We start from the raw sequence: 21,756 nt of genomic DNA, 5'->3' as shown, positions 1-21,756 counted from the left end.
AAACACCCTATAGGCTTTACAAGTCTAGCAGCAGCCTTTTCCTAGGGAATTCCATTTGTCTTTATTTTGTAAAATTAACAATCAAAACAATGTCATCATATTTGTTCTCTTTGTATTAAAGAGATCTATTTTAAGACAAACATATTAAATAAATGTATTACAATTTTATTATTTGTGGAATCAATGCCAGCTTATCCAAATGTGAAAATTTAAATTTAAATTTTTTTTTGTCTAAAATAAAAAGTAGATGTGTATTGAAGATCTATCTGATAAGTCTCAGTGGTTTGCTTCGTACTTACATAATAAATTAAATCTAAAAATAAAAATATATTTAAACATTTAATTAAAAACCACACATTAATCTGTATTCACTGTTATATTAATTTTAATAATTTTTAATTGATGTTTACTTCGCTAAATTCGTAGTAATTCCAAGTTAGACATTCTCATGACTTATTAAACTTACTTTATATAGTGACAGCGTGTAACGTTCCGGCTAATTACTAAAAAATAGCGCCAGTAAGTCACAGACTACAACAGTGTCGATTAATTAGAGTGACATAATTTTAATCCATCTATATTAACACAAAGCAACAAATAACGCCCATGTGAGTCCACTTCTATTACTAATCCGCACAAACAACAATTAACACACAACCAGATGCTGCGTCTAAATTTCGTTTTCTTCCGAAGCGCTCCAATTATCGCTAATGGGAAGCACTTGATCCGTCAGCTGCGGTCTGCGAGGAAAGTAACCCCAGACTTGCAACTCATGGTATATCACAGCGTTGCAGTATCGCGTGGTAGGGAAATCCGAGCTTGGCCTTAACACTTTATATAAAAACGTTAAATTCATTGACTCCTGCTTTAGTCTAAATCATCGCCGATTAGGATTTGCCTGGCAGGGGTTAGCCTAGTCGGATCGAACGGTTTCGTGCGGTGTCTCAGTGAAATTGAAAGTGCGGCAGGATGCCACCCCAGGAAAACGTCTCGGTTTCGGCGCCCAAAGGGCAGGACTCCCTCGAGGACCTGTCGCAGGGCAAAAGTGGATATACCAACGCGGCTTTCGTGAGTGATCCACCGGAAAAGAACGGAACCGAAGTGGTTAAGAAGGAGGAATTGAACGAACCGTTCGAGTTTGATGATTTGCTGCCTCACATTGGCGAGTTCGGGATCTATCAGAAAATTCTGTTTTTGTTGATGATCCCCTTTTCGTTTTTCGTGGCCTGGGTTTATTTTACGCAAATTTTCATCACGATTGTTCCCGAGGGTCACTGGTGTTGGGTCCCAGAACTCGCCAATTTATCGATAGAAGAAAGGTAAATAAAGCAGGGTCTTTTTACTTAGAATCGTCTTCAATATCATTAAAATCACGTACTTGAATAAAGACATCTCGAATTATAAAGTGAATTTGCAATTATAGTCCAACCAAATTACACTTGGAGAAAAAAAAAAGTTATCTGGACTTTTATAAGTGGAAATGGTAATAGGTCTCATAATAAACCTAAAAAAAATAAATGCGTGAGCAGGGGCGGCGGAGGGCTGATTTGGGGGGTTGAAAAGTTATGAAAAATTGTATTATTGGGATTTCTGGCGAAAATTGACATCAAACAAAAACGTATTCAATACAAAAGTTGTAGATCATACAACTTTTGTAGAGGTCACTTTTTAACATAACCTCAAAATTTCTGAGAAAAATGCGAAAAACTGGTTTTTTCCTGATTTTTCGTTTTTAATTTCTCATTTCCGCAAAAATAATTTAATTTTGACGAAACTTGGGGAAAGTATACCTTTCTCAGTCTTAAAAAACCTAAATTTTTTTTAGATAAAAAAATCAAGAAGTTTCTGAGATATTCATTTTTTTCGACCTGAAACACTTTTTTTTCAAAGAAAAATTCTACTTCAAAATTGAATGGTGTAATCAGTTTTTGAATGTTTTTTAATTTAAACAAATTATCAACAATAACTGAAAAATTGTAGCAAGTAATTTTTTTGCATTTTTGAGCATGTTTTTGAAATGTTATTACATTTTTTTGTTTCACCAAAGAGTATATGTTAAAACGAAAAAAATGATTACGGCAGAACTCTGTACGATGATTTTTTTAAGTAGAATTTTAGAATTTTTCTTTAAAAGAAAAGTATTTCAGGCAGAAAAAAAAGAATATCTCATAAACTTCTTTCAGAAATTTTGAGGTTATTTTAAAGAATGGCCTCTACAAAAGTTGTAGATTTTTGCATGATCTACAACTTTTGTATTAGATACTTTTTTGTTTGACGTCAACTTTCGCCAGAAATCCCAATGATACAATTTTTCATAACTTTTCAACACTCAAATCAACCCTCCGCCGCCCCTGCTCACGCATTTATTTTTTTTTCGTTTATTATAAGCCCCTTTACCATTTCCACTTATAAATGTCCAGGTAAACAAAATTTTTTTTCCCTCTAAATGAGTTATTTTGATGGGTTTATTATAGTGATGTGAGTGAAAATATATAACAAATTGATATATATCAATTTTTGATACATATCAGCTATTATATATATGTTAATAGCTGATATATATCAATTTTCCCGCCATTTCATCAATAAAGCCAAATTTCAAACTTATCCTTACATTTTAAAACTCTTGGGTACCTGGCATATCTCCGACAAAAATGAATATAAAAATTTGAAATTTTAGGAGTGTACTATAGATGGGAAGAACTAAGAGTGCACGTAATTTCATGTCACCCCTTCCACCCTTGGGGGTGAGGGGTGTTTTTTTTTAGATGTACCCTACTCATTTTGCGAGTTTCGGATTCTACGCGTAAAACTACCCCCGAAAGCGCGTTCTTGCCGAATTCACACAAAAACCAAACCACCACCCTCGTATGGACTTTGTCGTTTTTTGGATGAGCATTTTTCTTGGGCACATCTCCGTCAAAAATAAATATAGAAATCTGAAATTTTAGGGGTGTACTATAAGTGGGGCGACCTAAGAGCGAACGTGATTTCAACTCATCCTTTCCACCCTAGTAGGTGCAGAGGGGGTGAGGGGTGGTCTTTTAGACGTATCCCCAAGAACGCGTTTCCGGGGGTAGTTTTACGCGTAGAATCCGAAAATCGCAAAATAGGGTACGTCTAAAAAAAACCCCTTCACCCCACCCCCTAGGGTGGAAGGGGTGAGTTGAAATTACATGCGCTCTTAGGTCTCCCCATCTATAGTACACCCCTAAAATTTCAGATTTTTAAGTACTACTTTAAAGCAGTTCTTTATTATCATAAGTTTTTGATAATTTTTATTTCAATTTTTATCTTTATTTTTTTTTAAGTACGTATTGTGATATACAAAGACAAAATTTTCTTGTTCTAGAAATTTCCCATTTTTTATTTGTGGGTTGATAAAACTAAATTGCTAATAAACAGCGTACTTGCTTATAAACAGTCAGTAGTACGCAACAAAAATTAGAAATCATTATGATAAAAAAAATAAAAAATTCCCATCTAAATATGAAAAAAAATAAAGATCACTTGATAACTTTTCTAAAAGTTCATATATATGACATGTATTTGGTGTCAAATTAATCAGCAAGGCATTAGCAATATAAAAAAACTAATTTGAGTATAGTTTTTTTTTTAACAAAATTCATCTGATATATATAATGATATATATTTTGATATATATCACCCAAAACTAAATAGCATGCTATTTTACATCACTAGTTTATTAGATTAAAATTATGTACAAATATTAACACAAGTAGTGAAAAATTTATGTATTCTATACTATATGTCTAAAGGTATACGAATTTAGCTATTCAAAAATGCTTCAGACACAAAATAAAGTTAGGAATACGAATACCTATTACATCGGTATGTTTTTGTAAAATTATGTTGCTGTTGTTTTCGTTCAAACTGACTGAGCTTGATGCTCTTATCCGACTTAAATTTGAATCAGTTTCTAAGTCGCATGTAAATTTGAAAAATCCGGGCGCAACATCAAAAAAGTAGTGTTCATATCTGGAGAACAATTATTATTTTAATAAACTCAAATCTGTAGGTAATGTTTTTTTATATATTCAGATGTAATGACTAAATAAGTGACCTTGGCGTTGCAAAGATGGCTTTGTATTTATCAGGAGATTCTCCGTATGGCCATATTAAAAGCATAACGTGTCTGTACTTATAAAGAATCCATAATAAGCGATAGGTACTTTATTAATGTTTTTAAACGTCTATAAATTCACAAGGGTTACCTACATATTTTGAGAAAATCTTGTTACAAACTGTTATACAGGGTGTCCTGTTAATGTTTCAAAAAAACTTGTGTGCAAGTTCCTCATGGGAAAATAATAGGGGTAGTTCATGTAAAGCCCTGTTTTCGAGATACAGTGTGTTGAAGTTGTTACTTTCCAAACGGTTTTCCTTAATTATCTTTAACTCGGCTAAAGATAAAAATGTGAAAATACACGCGTAAACATCTATGCGTTAAGAATAATGTGCAAACGGTTTCTTTCTGAAAAACAGTTTCGCCGATACAGGTAATTCAAGGGGTACAATTGAAGAAAAAATATGTTAAAAGTTAAAATTTATTACATTTCTAAACGGTTCTGTAAACTCTAAAGGATACTACAAAAAAAGGTATACTTGTCGAAATTCGGTAGCATGTACCATTTTCGAGAAATAAAGTTGCATTTTTTTTGCTCACATAAAGCGGCACAAGTACATTAACAAAATATTAAATTGAGAGGACCTTACCATTGAATGATATGAAGACATTTAGCTACCAACAGTATTTGCATTTAAGAGACTATAATTTTAATTTCTTACGTATCACATGAAACAGTTAAATTGTAAAACATTTTATTAACTAGAAAAAAAATTAAAATTTATTTTAAGTTTCAGTTTGTTCTAAACTAACATTTAAAAAAGTAAATCAAAATAAACAGATTATGGTTATTAATTATCTATTATTAACTAATTTTAGGTTTTGTAAACTACTACACTACCATTACTAAAATAAACAATTGTTAAATGGACTAAATTGTTGATGGACATGAATGCTTAAAAAAAAGTGATAAAATCAGAAAAATACAGAACAAAACAGCTACACAATTAAATAAATGCGCAAACGCGAAATACTACAGTAGATACTGAAATTGTCCCCCAATTCCTTCTATGTAACTTCATTTTTCTCGAAATTTTGACAAGTATACCTTTTTTTTGTAGTATAATTTAGAGTTTACAGAACTGTTTAGAAATGTACATAATAAATTTTGACTTTTACCATTTTTTTTTTCCATTGTACCCCTCCAATTACCTGTATCGGCGACACTGCTTTTCAGAAAGAAACTGTTTGCACATTATTCTTAACGTACAGTTGATGTGTACTCGTGTACAAATTTTGACATTTCTGTTTTTAGCTGATTTTTATATAATTAAGGAAAACCATTTGGAAAGTAAGAACTTCAACACACTGTATCTCGAAAACAAGGCGTCTAAAAAAAACTTTATATGAACTACCCCTATTATTTTTCCATGGGGAACTTGCACACAAGTTTTTTTTAAACACGGGACACCCTGTATAATCCTAATAGTTGTCTCACTAAATAGATTCAGATCTGATTCTATTTTTGTTTTAATGTTGATACTCGAATTATCAGTGCCAATTATGGTATACCTAAGTATTTGGCCGTAGTGAGTCATAATTATCAGAGTTGCCGAAAAATATGTGTCGGGAACCCAGTTTTTCACAGTCCCCTTAATAAAAAACTGATGATATCTGCCTTTTGGAAAATGTAATTTCTGACGTTGTTGCATGGCAGTTTTTGAAAAAAAAATTAATAAAGAGCATACTTTTCTTTATGTAATGCTATAACCAACAACAACATGTCAAAAAGACTCTTATGTTCATCTTCAGATATAAATAAATGATTTTCAAACACCAAAATGGTTATTTAAGACGCTGTATTTAATTAAATGTTACTACATACAATTATACTATTGCTTTGTTCCATTCATAGATATTATTAGTATTACTATTTTTTTTTTCGTTGGGAATAACTCTTTTTGTTTTGAATCAAATTAAACACATATTCAAATAGAAATATCCAGTCAAACTAGATTTGAAAAATATTGAAAACGAAATGCACTATGTACTATTTTTATCCACAATTATTTAAATCCATACTTAATATCTGTCGAAGTATGAAGTAATTAATTTAACACGTTGCAATTTTATCATATAACTAACCTAATTGCAAAAATGAAAAAATAAATTCCTCAGAGGTGTATCTACTGCTCAACCTTCGTGAAAGTGGTTGCAATTTTTATTTAATTATTATTTCTCACATTAATAATTACGAACAAAAACGAGTTGGCATTGTACCATTAAAATGCAGTTTTTGGTTTAAAATATTAACTTTATTGTTTTAATTATTGAACTGTTGAATTTGCCATAATTAGAACTTTGTAAAGTTTAAAAAAGTATATTTTATTTGTTTAATTAAACGTAGATGAAGCTTTAAAATAGTTTGTAATGATGTTTTTTACGGAGAACCTAATTTTATTTCAAGTAGGTATTTGGGATTATTATATTAAAATTAGCAAATCTCCTGTTTATATCATTTGTGTGAATCATTTTGCTTCCGTTTTTACTTTTCAATAATTAAATTATTATAAATAAATTATTTAACTTTATCAAGCCACATTAATGACAGCAATTGTATACCTGCAATTACTGAAACTAGTAATAGCTTGTTTCTGATGTTTTATATCAGTTTAGTTGATTATAATCTAAAAAATGCCTGTATTTACTATCTAAGATAACTGAACTGTTAACAAATTTATTAAAATTTGTTATATTAGTGTAAAAACTTGATCGCAAAAATACGTTTTGCAAATAGAATACATTTTTTCAATACCTACTTACTGACACGATGAAAACATTTTTGGAGCCGCTCACTTCACCAATTATTAATATTTTAGCGTTGTTTTGCAGATTAAACGAATGGTCGTATACAACAAGACTAATTAGCTACGGCAATTTACATGTGAAAAAAATCTCCGAAAAAATTGGATGAAAAAAATTACACGTCTAATCTGTTAGAAATTGATAAATCCAAATAAAAAGAAAGTAAACTGTTATTATAAAAGTTTATAAATTATTATTATACGTAATAAGAGTTGTAGTATTAACTAATTGCAACAAGATTTGAATTATGAAATATACATACAACAATACGTCCATAGAACTAAAAAGTGCCAAATCAGGTAACCGAGGTGGATCACTTATGGGTTGATGTTAAATAACATTTTATGTTTTCTTTGGATAACTATTTTGTGTTATTTGATTGCAGCTTAACAAATAAAACACAAACATACCTTCCTTTTTTGAATTTTTCACGAGAAATAAGACTTAACTTATGATACGTACTGTATGTTCTATTTAGAAGCTTATACAAATTACTAAAAAAGTAACTACATATTTTTTTATGCGCAGTTGCAAATATCCAGCTTTACATAAGAACGAATGCCACAAAATATACTCTTTTAAATTTAAATTTGTTTATTTTTTATCATTTTAAAAATAAACTGACTGTTATGAAGAATCACTATTGACATTTAAACTATAAAAGAATTGAAACGTTTAGGTTGATATTGACCCACTGATTTTAAAACTTCTAATTAAATCAGTGGTTTTACAGACATACTTCAGTACCTAGCCAATCTATTTCCTCACTGCTACCGTTTTAAGCATTTTTCGATGCCTGCACCAGTTATGTTCATATAATACCAATAGTACAATTCTATAACCAGGAGTTTAATTAGGCAAGCAATTATCTGTTACTACGATTTTATCGAATGTAATTGAGTTTTACAGACAAAAAAATCCATTAAATTAATTATACAAAAAGAAGAAAACCTAAGTGTGGTGGATTAGTAATGCTTGTAATTACTGATATCTAATTTAGAGATCTATACAGTGTGGTTGCAGGGTTGCTGCTTTGAAACTGAGCTAAATGAGACAAGTTGATGTTAATTGCGATCGCGAGATAATAATAATAAGTACCTATGCTGGTAGTTATTGAAATAATATTGACACGTAACGAAATGTTCAGAAGTATAATATTACATTAGTAAATATATATCTTAGTTTGGTAAGTCTTTCGAATGTATGAGATGAATTAATAAAAGTAATAAGCAGATCAGGAAGAAGCCAAGCAAAAACTCATTACTAAACCATCAAACATACAAATTAATTTAAATTTACAACATAAAATTCGACAGTCTTGGAAACTATTGATCATGCTGTCAGGATTTTTTTAAATTGTAGACGACAAAAGAAATAATTTTAGAATTTTTTTTTCAAATAATATTATTTAAGACGATTTAATAAGAACAATTTTTATAGGTACCTAAGTCTATAATATTTTAAAGAGCGTTAATAAATTCACATCTAAAATAAACAATAACATCTATGTAACAATGTCTACAGATTTTAATTTTCGTCATTTTACAATGTTTCTATTTGTAGACAGCTACAAAAGTTAATTCGCTTTTTGAACAACCACTAAATTTATAAATAGGATAATGCTAAGATCCTTTGTAATTTTATTAAGAAATTCCCAATACCTCTGATAATCCTATGATTTCCTACCCTACCTATGATCATACCTATCATCACCATACCTATGATCATATACCTATGATCACCATACCTCTCATTGTACCTATGATCATCACCTATGAATATCATACCTATGATCATACCTATCATACCTATGACCTCATTTTTCAGAGTGAGTTCAACGATTAAACCACACAAATGGAAATTTCCGATATGTTGTTTGATACAGAACTTTATATTAAAGAACTTTAAACTTTTAAGTCTTAAAGAACTTTATATAAAAAAACCAAAGAATAATAGCGCCAATTATATTTACTTTAAATGTTGTCTTAAGTATTATAAAGTACATATGGGATAATCTGTAGATCTTTTTTAACCCCATTTTTGTATTTATCTGAAATTTTGAGTAGTTGTGTTATGATTTTTCTTCGTTTTTAAACCTAAGGAAATCTATGAAAAAGTTCTGTTGCTATATAAAAGTTACAAATAAATGATATGCGTAGCAACAAGAAACTTGTTCCTATCTTGAAAATCTGTATGAAATCTCAAATATACTGCGTGTTACAAAACAGTAAAAATATTTAAAAAATATATGTATTTACATATTTTATATATACCATTTTATTTTATAAATAACGTTTTTGGACGCGCTTAGATGAATATATTACGTTAAAAAATAAATGTCTAAATAATTTACAATATGTTGACATATTATAAATTATAATAAATTAATTGGATTAATGTAGGTATGCATATCTATTTTTGTTCTGCGAATTTATTCTGTTCAACCTCTGAACATTATTTTTAGCCCAAATAGGTACAGGTGCCTCTGAAAAATATGTTTATATTTGCATAACTTAGGTAACAGATAATATAGAAATTTCAGTGTTAAATTCTTGAAATAAGCAGTAAAACGGTAATGATAATATTTATAGAGCACATTCATGAATAGGATTATTCACATAGCATTCTGTCCTCTTACCTTTTTTTACCTTTTTATCTAGGAAAAAATGTTTTTTTCTTAATAGAACACCCTATTCATCCCTTTTAGGAATCCTCTCCTACAGTGTTAGATATCATATACGTATTTGCACAATATTTTGGTTTAATTGCCACAATAAATAAGGTTCAGAATGTTATGGAGCAAGTGCGTGTTTATCCATTTCTGCTATTAAATTTGCTAAAAAGGCTATTAACAGTCTATCAATAAAAAATTGTTGTACTATAAAAGGTGTTTTGTAATAAATACATTGTGTTTTAAACAAAGCGGATTTTTTTAGTAATTTTCTCTTATGTGATAATTTTACGATTCAAATCCTAATTAGAGCTTCTTTCTATGGGAGATTTTGAAATATAAAGATGTCCCTTATATCTAATAATTTACAAGATCTAGTCCAGAAAATATTGAACAAGGCTAGTATTATCAAGGTAGTGGATATGATACAGACATTACAAAAATAATAATAATAGTATATTGTTATTAGGATTAAAAGTGTTACTTTTGCTAACACTTTTTGGTTTTGGTGAGCCGAGCGGATGCAAAATTGCAAGACAAAAAAGACATTTAATCCGAATAAAACATTCTATTTTTTCTCCAACCGAAATCCCCTATTTAATTAGTAAATAGTGCTTTGAAATTATTCAAACCAAATTTGGATAATAAAGCAAGGATAGGAGGTAGGATATATCGATGTAGTCATGGATATTTTGTCAAACATTAGTCGCCTTATTGCTAATTGAGTTCATTTGTTATTGTTCGTGGTTTATTTTTCTGAAAACTCTGTAAAAATGGAATCTAATGAAGATTTAGATGCACCTGAGGAGATATTGGAGTGTGCGAAAGATGTTTCTTTGAATCTCCTCCCAAAGAAATCTCGAGAAATTTATGTATGTGTCTACCAACGTTTTATGGATTGGTATAAAGAAAAAAGCATTAAGTTGTATTCAGAAGATGTACTGATGGTGTATTTCTCAAACTTAGCAAATAAAATGAAGCCGTCAACGCTTTGGTCACAATATTCAATGTTGCGGTCAACCTTAGATGTAATGAAGGGGATTGATATAAGCAAATATTCAAAGTTGCGTGCTTTTCTCAAGAGACAAAATGACGAAAAAACAAAGGAGCATTTTGATTGCTTTTTGAATAGTGCACCTGATAATTTATATCTGATGATGAAGTTAAACGCTTTAAAAATAAAAGAAACATTTTTAAAAAGCTTCTTTAAAGGTCATCAATTTAACAATTGATAATGTTGAAGATGTGAAATCTGCCTTAATTATAAAAAATCCCGATGCCAAAACCAAGACACCACGTTCTTTTACTGCGCTGGGAGACAATTATTTAAGTTTTTATCGAAAATATGTTGCTTTATGTCCATCGGAATGGTAAAACGTCGGTTATTTCTCAGATATGTTGTGGAAAGTGTCATCGAATGGTGGTCGGTATTCATAAAATCAGTGCCGCCTCGCAAGAAGAGGCAAAATTTTAGAAGCTGGACAACTGGAAAAAGTACAGTGAGCACGCATACGACGAACGTCTGCGTCCCATTTAGTTGACGGCAGTGGTGACCTCAGTTGTCTTAAAAGACATGAAGGATGGAGATCGAGCATTGTGGCGGAAAGCTACATTGAAGATTCACTTTTGAATAAAGGAAATATTGCGAAGAGAATACTGAAAGTTGATAGTGGTAATGATAAATCAAGCACCGTTGTCATTTCTGATTTCACAACATCTGAAAATAATATAACTATTAATGAAAACGTGTTGGACTGCTTTGAGAATTGCTCCAAGAATGGGGCTAGTGGCAGTTTCAGTGGTTTATTTAATTTTAAAACTTGTTCAAATTTAATATCAATGTGGATAAACAAAAATTTTTGTAAATACTTTGAATAAACTTTTATAAATTAAAATTTGATTAACACTTTTAATTTAAGGATTAAAAGTGTCAACTTTAGGTCCTAGGATTAAAAGTGAATACTTTTGTTGCTAAGATACAATTTTTTTCTCTCAGTAAGGAAAATGTCAACCTTAGAGACAGTCAAAAAATGTCATAGTTTTGTCGTGGTTGGAGAAAAATATCATTTGTTAAGAATAGTATGAACATATACCATAAAACACCATTTACAATACTACATATATTTTCTCTTAATTGACAAGTTAAAGATTTATTTAGTAAATTTAACAGCAGAAATCACACATTCACCATGGCAATCTTGACTATGTGCAAAATCACTAAATATACTATCTCGGAAATTCAACAGTCAATTGTTTTTTTAATACTTACATTTCTTTAAAAATACAAGATTGTAAAACTGCAGTCTTTATCATGTTTTCCTATACAGGGAGTTTCAGGATTAAGTCGACAAACTTTAAGGAAATATTCCTCATAATTTTTTTTTCAGAGACGCTTCATTTTCGAAATATAGGGCGTTAAATATTTAAAAAAAAATCGAATTTTTTAAATAACTTCTAAATGAAGAAGGCTATTTAAGCCAAATTTGGCATGACACATCTTCTTATAAGATACCATTTTTCCGTAGAAGTAGAAGTCCCGCAAGCAACCAGTGGCGCAGTTATGGGGACTCAGGCTCATTAAATTATAAAAAAAATTAATACGGCCCTACTGAAAATAAAAAAATGATGCTGTTTTTAGGTAGAACAGTTTGTTATTGACAAAAAGTGTGCATTCACTTTTTTTCCTAACTCTTATAGTTTCATGGCAAAATTGATTTTTCGGAAGAGAGCTTCTGGATTCTGTCGATAAACTTTAGGAAAACGTTCCTCATAAAACCTAAAAAAATTTAGTACCTATTAAAATTGGTCTTAGTCTCGAGTATGTGTGAGACAAATAAGCCTTTTTGTCTCCCCTTCCCTTGGGTTTAATCAATAGTATTAAAATCATTTAGGAGATGCTTCGTTTTTGAGATATAGGGTGTTTTAAACAAAAATGATGAAAACAATAGAAATATTTAAGTACCTAACATCTAATGTGACTATGTCGTAATGCGACAACGTAACGACCCTTGCAATACTCCTAAAGTTTTTCAGGCGGTTTGTAGTCACTTCAATTACTTGTGTTGTGTACTTTTAAATAAAATAAAATGGCAAACAATACATGAAAATTTATTTGTAAATTGAAACAACCGAAAAATTACCAATTAATATTATACCTAGACAACGCGAGAAGAGAATAAAAAATGAAATGATTTAAAAAATATTTTGTTTAAAATGGGCGCCTCCGGACTGTAGACAAGCACGGCATCTTTTAATTATGGAGGTAGTGGCCGATCGACACTGAATTGGAGTTAATTCTCGACACGCTTGGACTATTCGCTGTCTTATATCTTCTAGGGTATCAACTGGCACCTCGTAGACTTTTTGTTTAACAGCACCCCAAACGAAATAATCCATCGGTATCAAGTCCGGTGAACGTGCAGACCACGCTGCAGGTCCTCCACGACCAATCCATCTCCTGGGATAATTAATGTTTAACCACTCCCTAGGACCTCTACCAAAATGGGCAGGACAACCATCTAGTTGAAACCAACTGTTCATTCGAGTATTAAGCAGAACATCTTCTAACAGACCTTGAAAACCATTTTCAAGGAACATGTCAGCATTTAACCGATGTGGAAGGAAGTAGGGACCAAGTATAGTGTTGTCCAACACACCCAACCATACGTTACATTGGAATTCATGCTGAAAACTATGTTCCCTTACCACCCATGGATTCTCGTAGGACCAAATACGGTTGTTCCTTTGGTTTAAAATTCCCCTTCGAGTAAATGTTGCCTCATCTGTCCACATTACTTTTAGCGTATACTGATCATCATTCTCTGCTTGGTTTAACATCCAGTCACAAAACACGTGCCTGCATCGTATGTCATAAGGCAATAAATGTTGCACAAATGGAACTTGACGAAATACGTAGCTCATAGATCTTCTGACACTCGTGGATGGATTTTCATCGAAATGGTTTAAAACAGTATTCGATCTTACTTCGTCCTGAAGTGGGGTAAAATGTCCATCAGCATAAGTTGGAATACCGAAAGACCCAATTTGTCTGAGACGACTGAATGTCATTGAAAAGAGGAATATCTCCTTAAAGTTTGTCGACTTAATCCTGAAACACCCTGTATAGGAAGATACAATAGATAAGGAACGTAAAAGGTTTTGTGAGTCCTATTTCAATGAAGAATTGTTTTAATATTAAAAACTATAGACGAATTTTTTTAGGAATTGTAGTACCTGTAGTCAACATGTATCAATATATCTTACTTTTGCTTCATCAAAACGTCAAATACGTCTACTGAGTATTTATAAAAATATTTGTATTTTATCATGTGATCTTACTAATAAAAACATATAAATAATAATTAAAGGTAATTCAGAGGGACAATTACGAATATATGAAATTATTCATAACAACCCACATGCATTTAATAATTTAGTCTAACATTGTTTCCGAAAATATTATTTTTTTTTCTAGAATTTTCTATCAGAAAGGATATTTAAAGTAATATAAATATGTAGAAAAGTAAGCAACTTCTTAAATATAGTTTCCTTCCTAATAATATTTATTCAACAGCTGTTAATGATATATTATGTTCAAAATACCTAATTAATTCTAAAGAACCGCAAATATTCGGATATTTTGTTCAGTAGTTTTTTTTATAATAACCTTAAATTCCTAATGCGCTGCTAAAGGTTTAATCATTGTTTTCGTTAAGGTTATTGATACCTGTAGAAGGCAACGTGCACAGTGGTTGTAAAAGATAAATGCACAACGAAAATAGTCATTGGCATGCCTTAGTCAATCGATGCGTAGAGAAAGAAAGTTGTTCGCGAATAGCTGCGAGTATGTCGTCATTCGTGCTTGACATTTTAAATATATTTGCACATATTATTTGTTTAGTGTAAAAAATTGTCGCTCTCAATTAAGAGGGAACTACAAAGTACCACAGGAAACGCGTATTTGGACAATTTCGTTAATAAGTCCGCGCGTCACTCATCTTGATTCGTGGGATTTTCTTAAAAGTAGTCTAAAATTTATCGTGTCGGTTATTATCACAGACAAACCACAGCATTATCATTTTCGTACTAATTTATGTTTCACAGTGTAAAAAAATATACTAAAGTATTGTAATATAGTTTTCGACGGAAATGATTCAAGTTCCGTTGTAGTCAAGACTGATGAAATTAAATTTTGTAGACAAGAAAGTGGAATTGCTAAAATATTTAAACGGTTTTAAATGTAGCAATTTCACAAATATTTTACAACAAACATCAATAAATTAAAAGGAGTTTACACATTTTTTTACGTTTTAATTATTTTACAAATAGAAAATCGAAAATCTGCAATTTTATTTGAGACAGTCAGGACCGTAAATTAATAACAAAGAATTTTGTCGTGAGGAAACCTAACAGTAGCGAATTTGGCTCAACAGTAAAATCGTAGGAATTATTTTCGTATACCAAAGTAATAAAAAATCATATAAAGTAAATAGAATACATAAAGCCAAATTCAATAATTTTTTTCTAAAGGTCAGTTAACAAACTGGTCCACATCTACTCTGCGTCAGCGTCATTTCTCTGCGTCATTTCCTTGTTTTTAATTTAACTTAATTGGAGGTTTTTATTATTTTTTTTCTAATAATTTGTATTTAATTTAAAGGCGGTTTAATCATTAAATTAACCTAGACCAACTTAAATAATTTCAATTTTTTGTGTTTAATGTCATCTTTTCCTACTTGCAATCAATATATCGATGGGTTTTTGCCAAAGTATCGTAAGTAACATTTTTGGCCAAAACTAAACTCTTCTGATCATCTTAAGTAACAGGTTTAAATGGATGATTTGCCAAACTCTCATAGGTGTTTGAAAAATATTTATTGAGAAAAAACGATTTAATTGTTGTCATAAATCTACTTATTTTATTTAAGGTTCCGAACAATCACGTGATGTTGCTTACGATAGTAATTTTACTACATACGTTACTTTTAATGTGTTATTGTTTTCCAGTCTAGTACCTTACTGGTAAGTTTGTTTTATATAAAAAAAAATAATCTTCCATATTAGTCCCCAAACCATTGAAGACTTTCAAATCTACTAGAGAAATAATTCAATGTTGCCACACTCATTTACCCAGGTAAAATTAAAAATAAACAATCATTCTAATCTATAAAACCAACTTGATTATTTGCAAAATACTAATAAATTAACTGTAAGACAAGTTTTCGGCTTGTTCTGTCTGAGAAAAATGCCGTTAACTATTGGTATTTGTCACTGAAAACGATATTTCAATTTTGAGCGGACCTAATAATACCCATAACTGAGGAAAATGACAATTCAGTCCTTATAGAAGAACTAGGTTTAATAAAAATATTGATATTTAAAAGACTCACTCTATTTTGTTTTTCTAGGAGTTTATCAAGTAATTTTAAAACAGTAAAATGAATGCACAATAAGAATAATAAATTTTTAACTATAGTCGCATGTCATTACAGCTTACATTTTTTAATTAGACCAGTGCGTCATCAGTACAAAACAAGTATCGTAAGTCGACAACTTACGTTGTTTTTCTGTGCAAAATTTAATCCAGATAGTATTTTAAGGCGATAAACAGCATAAAATTTTACTTTCAGGTGAAAATCCTTAATGTTTTTGAATTTAGTGTCCTAATAAAACCCTAAAAACAATCTCAGGACAAACCTACAGTTTAACACTAACATAAAAACAAATTTTGCTATTTCCAGTAAATCTTAGATTATGTCATTTGCAATACTCTGGCAGAAAGCCTTACTAACAGGTTGTCTTCCGGTAAATTTTTATAGTAGTATCGTTTATTGCAGATTCGAATTTTACAGTTAAAAGTACGTAGGACTTGTCTAAAATATTTTTTCGATTCATGATAGAAATGCGATTTTTCTCCATTTCTCCTATTGAGACCTTATGTATACGATTCTGATGTCTTTGCAATAAAAAATACCATGTTTTATGCAAATACTCGAAATTCGTCGTCAAAAAAGTTTATTCATTTTGCAAATTTCCAATAACTGGGAAATTGTTACCTGTAGAAAGGCAAATGGTTGGTGAATGGTGGTACTGTTAACGCAACTAGGAACAACGACGTGGATATAGTAATTTTCTGTTCCTTTCGGGGTGCTTGATTAACACGACTTGTTTCTTAAAGTTATTTATTTATTTCTACGTTTATTTTGTGTTTTTGCAGTCATAAAAAAAAACACGAAGAAAGAGATAACACAAACGTTAAATGTAAACATAATAAAACATATTATTTTTAACAAAAGAAATGGTATCAAACAAAATACAAAAAAAAAAATATATTTATTTGAAAGCAAATTTAATCAAGCACTCCGATAAGTCATAAGGGAAGGAAATCGCGTTGACGTAGATAGTTTCTTGATAAGTCATTTTTCAATAACTCAAAATTTGAGATATAAAATTTGTTTTAAAACTAATTTTGATTATTTACAGCGAAAACGTGGTATTTTTTATTGCAAACGTATTGCAGAATCATAAGCATAGTTTCAGTAGGAGAAATTGAAAAATCTGAACACACCATATAGGTATCGTAAATCTAAAAAAATATTTTAAACAAACCCTACGTACTTTTAGAAGTTGAATATGCAATAAAAAACAGGGGTTCTTAATTAAGATTTCAAAGTTACCCTCATTTGATCTATAAGGAGGGAGGATAGGGACTAATTTTAGCTCTAATACATTCCCTCCATGGAGAATGATTAAATTTTGATTATGGACATTTACTTTTTTCGTAGTATTTATTTCTCGAAATATTTGAAAGTTTCCGTTATATTAAAAAGCCAGTAATATATAATTAGTTAAAATAAAAGCTAAAAGTTATGTCTAAATACAATTAATACAAAAACATATACATGATATATTGAAACTGTGAAATAATGTAATGGTGCAAAGAAATATCCTGTATTATTGTTCTAAAAACACTCTTGACAAAAACCAACATGTATCTACTATAAAAAGAGTAAAAATACCTTTTTGTATCCATTTTATTATCATTATTTTATATAAAAATTAAATATCTACAATTATTACATTCATAAAATGATTATACATACATATTTATTTTCTATTATTGCAATTTTCTTATAATTTTTATCGCTGTTGTCGTTTTATTTAATCTATTAGGTATTTAATATAGATTTGAACAAAATTATTTTTGTACCAATTTTTGGGATACAGCTATTAAAATCATCAACAATTTTAATCTAAACCAAGTCAAATGATTGAATAAAATAATACTAATGCTTAGAAAATCGTATTATATGCATATAATATATTTACTTGGGTATAATTTGCGCTATGGCCATTGTATAAACTCAAGTTAAAATATAACATTTGCATTTAATTTTTTTATTTTACTATGTCCTTTTTAGATGACTGTATTCAGATCAGTCAGATTTTTACTAGATATTGTGGTATTAACAACTGCTAAATAGAGCTTTAGCCCCAGAATATTTGTTTCCTACAAGCCAACAAGTTGTTTTTTTCCACAAATTCATAACAAAATGTTAAGTTAAAGGATGTTGATATTTATAACTGTACTGTTACACAATACCTTTATTAACATTTTATATTTTCAATTTGTTTCAAATGTACCTTAACATTGGCATTAAAAAAATCAATTTGTGTTTAATAAATTTATAATCAGATTATGTATTATTGCTGATAATGCGGACTTTGGTTATTTAACATTGAAACATTAATCCTTAACAACCGATATGCTCTAAATACACCCGAGATAATTGCCGTAGATAAACATCCTCGCAGTCAGCGAGCTAGTAGTTGCATTTATAAATATCTCACTGCTTCAAGATACGGGTCAATCAGTCAGGTAGAAAGCCAACAACAAAGGTCATTTTAACTTGCTTTGTTATTAACTTTGCTATTGCACAGATAAACTTTTAATGTACGCTGTGAAGACAAAAATAAGGAATTAGTTAATTATTCAAAATTGAAGTAAGGTACTTAAACAGTCAGTTGCTACAAAATGCGTTCGATCAACAAATATGTCAAGTTTTGTAGTTTTTCATATCGAACACAACTACTAAATAATGTATAATTTTATTTTAACATTGGGCTGACATATGTAGCGATTTTTTATTATCACAGACGGTGTTTTACTTTTTAGTTTAAGAGTTTTGTATAACACTGGTAAAATTGCATAATTTATGGGTGTAAATATCAGGACGAAGACAAGTTTTTTATTAAACAATCAAGCATATCTATTTTATTCTACATTTTGGCAGGAAGCAGCTTGGTATAGCGCAAGGCTTTCAGCGTGTGATTTGAGAGGACACTGTACATAATTTGGCTGTGGACTTTGAGATAGACAACAGAAGCAGTCTGTCATATATAGTTGCCATATAGTAAATAGTTCTCTATTAACAATCATAAATGGAATTTCCATAGGTTTTTCTTGCAAAAAACAAGTATAACCGGATTAATCTATAGAGATTGTTATAGGGTAGCTTCAATACTTTTCTTGAAATATTCTTTTATAAATATGTAAGTAGAAAAGGCAATTTCTTTTATTTTATCCGTTAGCTCATTCGCTTATAGAGATAATTTGACGAAATTTGGTACCTACTGATTGCAAAAGTTTAATCAGAAAGTCTACTTTTTTCCACGGAGGCTATATTGGTCTTGCATATCGTTGGATAGTAGTAATGAAGAATAAAAAATTACAAATTCAACGATATGTCACACTTATGAAACTTATGACCTCATTTTACTGCATAAATCAATTTGCACAAATTTATAGAACGCCTAGGGACATATTAGAAAAGGTTGGGAAGTGTATGAAAAATTTTCAGAGGATAAAGTTTTGTAAGTTTCTACAATGATATTTAGATGAAAGCTAAAATATATTTATTTGAGCTTAGAAGAAAATATTTATTTATACTGGACTACACAGTATCTTCACCTCACAATTAAACTGTTTATTTGACTGAACATTCTTTATTTACGCTAAATAATTAATCATATTTTTTCCCATAGCCATATAGTCATATAGTCATATAAATCTTACGTAATACCTAGAAATCTACATTTTTTTATTGATCATTAAATATATGACATTATTAACAGCTAACGAGATTTAATGATGATTACTTAGATTGGAATAAATAATCAGTTTTCAATGTCAAGCCATCTGTGAATTATTATCATCATATAACTACTGAAAAGTTTTATTTAAAGAAAACCTCATAAAAGCGCAAAAATGTACTTTTTCAAATAGCATCTTATTGTTAGCTGCCATTTCTAATAAAATTCAACATTTTATTCAAACAGCTAATCAAATTTAAGTAATTTCTTTTTTAATTAAAATAAAATTACAACATTGTTGAACAAATTACTTCAAAACTGTCCATTCACAAAAAAATTAGGTATAGGAATTTTGTTTCAGAAATACAATTTTAAATACTTGTAAACCTCAGAATTCAAAATTTTTAAAGGGTTGTTATTCCCCAAAAAATTAAAAGTTCCTAGCCATTGAATCTTTTTGAAAATGAGTTATTTTAGATATATCCAACTCTCTAAAGCTTAGTTTTAATTTTTAAAAATAATAATTCAAAATTAGTTTCTTTCATAAACATTTTAGTTAAGGTTTTTTAATTCTTAGTCCTCCAGAAATAGAATATCATAAAAAATATAATTGATCAGTTCTAGCAGGATGAGTAGGCACAAAACATTCGATGGGTTCATATCGAAAGAACTCGGAGGCTACATGACAGACATTCTGTCTTCTTCGATATTGTTCAGTAGATACCAAAACTAAAAAGTTTGTAGGCTTTGCCTTGCCGGAACACTATTTGAGGTCTCCTTGCTTTTGGGCTACTTGGAACTTTGATTGTGCCTGTGAGATCTTGGTCATAAGCAGGCTTCGTAAGACCTAGATTGGTTGGTTGCTAAATTTAGGATCCAGACCTCAAACACTGCGTTCAGTAATATTTCAATGTTTCAGTGTGTTTACAGTAATGCTTTGAATTGAAAAAATGAATTTTATGAAGACTACTGGCCAGGTTTGCGTACTGGTTAATGAACTGCAAGGTACAAGGATCGACATCACCTGTGATAAGACTTTTTGCCTTTCAGAATTTTGCTGGGAACTTTGGAATCTGTTAGGCTCGTGCTGGTCTCTGCACTATTGTTCTGTGTGGTGGTAGGTATGTCTTCGCGCTATGAACTTCCCAATAAGAATTTCGCAGCGTTCTAAGAACTTTTTCCGACGTTATCATTGGAAGTAGCAAATATACGAAAAATAATTTTGTTTTTTCAACATAGACACCCTGTGTAGGTATTTAAGGTACGGAACAATTATTACCGTTATTGTGTTTTTCCAAAGACATCCTGATTTATCGGAGGCCCATATTTATTTTAATTATCAATTTTCATACAATATTTACAGTCGTTTTATTTGAAATAACAATTCCTTTACTTAAAAATGTTTTTTAGCAATTGTCGTTAATTCAAATGTTTAATAATTGCAACATAATTAGAAAACAAAAAATTAAAATTGGCACAATGAAATGTAATAGCAGATATTAAGACGTGTCGTTGACTTGAAAATTAATTATCCTCAGACATAACGAGACGTTAAATTATTTTAATTATTGCGCTGCTGTCGCAGCGTACAGCGATATTGTAATAGTGACAACAAAAACCGTTGTTAACATCCGTGAACTTGTCATATGACCATGCAAACGATGTTGTAACTGTTACCACACTAACTTAAAAATGGTATAAACTGTTCTTAATTAGACACGAATATGCGTATGATGAAAAAAGATAATACGCTCGTTTCCCGGTCATTTAAATGCAAAATGAAATTTAAAAAAAATTACGGGGGAATTGATCGGTTCAGTCTAAATAAGTATTTGTTTCATGGCCGTGTTGAGAAACTACAACACTTGTATTATTCACGGTAGGTTAGTGGCATATATTATTTACGATTTATTAGAAACAGTTTTTTCATTCATTTAATCGGTACAATATGTAGTTGAAAACTTTTTTTAGTTTACTTATAAATGTATTGAACCGCATCTATTTATAAATTATATCAACCATAAAATTGTTATTTATTATT

General features: G+C 30.1%; 1 protein-coding gene across 1 annotated transcript in view; it reads left to right on the top strand.

Annotated features, from left to right (window-relative positions):
- The first annotated feature begins 770 nt into the window (after positions 1–770).
- The window catches only part of LOC108912519 (organic cation transporter protein), a 72,736-nt gene continuing 51,750 nt past the window's right edge, over positions 771–21,756 (top strand). The window contains exon 1 of the mRNA XM_018717759.2: positions 771–1,319. Coding sequence (XP_018573275.1) covers positions 970–1,319 — 350 coding nt within the window. The 5' untranslated portion in view covers positions 771–969. The remainder of the gene's footprint in view (positions 1,320–21,756) is intronic.

Source organism: Anoplophora glabripennis, unplaced genomic scaffold (assembly GCF_000390285.2).
Source record: "Anoplophora glabripennis isolate ALB-LARVAE unplaced genomic scaffold, Agla_2.0 scaffold546, whole genome shotgun sequence".
Lineage (NCBI taxonomy): Eukaryota > Metazoa > Arthropoda > Insecta > Coleoptera > Cerambycidae > Anoplophora > Anoplophora glabripennis.
Note: the sequence above shows the minus strand (reverse complement) of the source record. Positions and strands in the feature narration are given on the sequence as shown.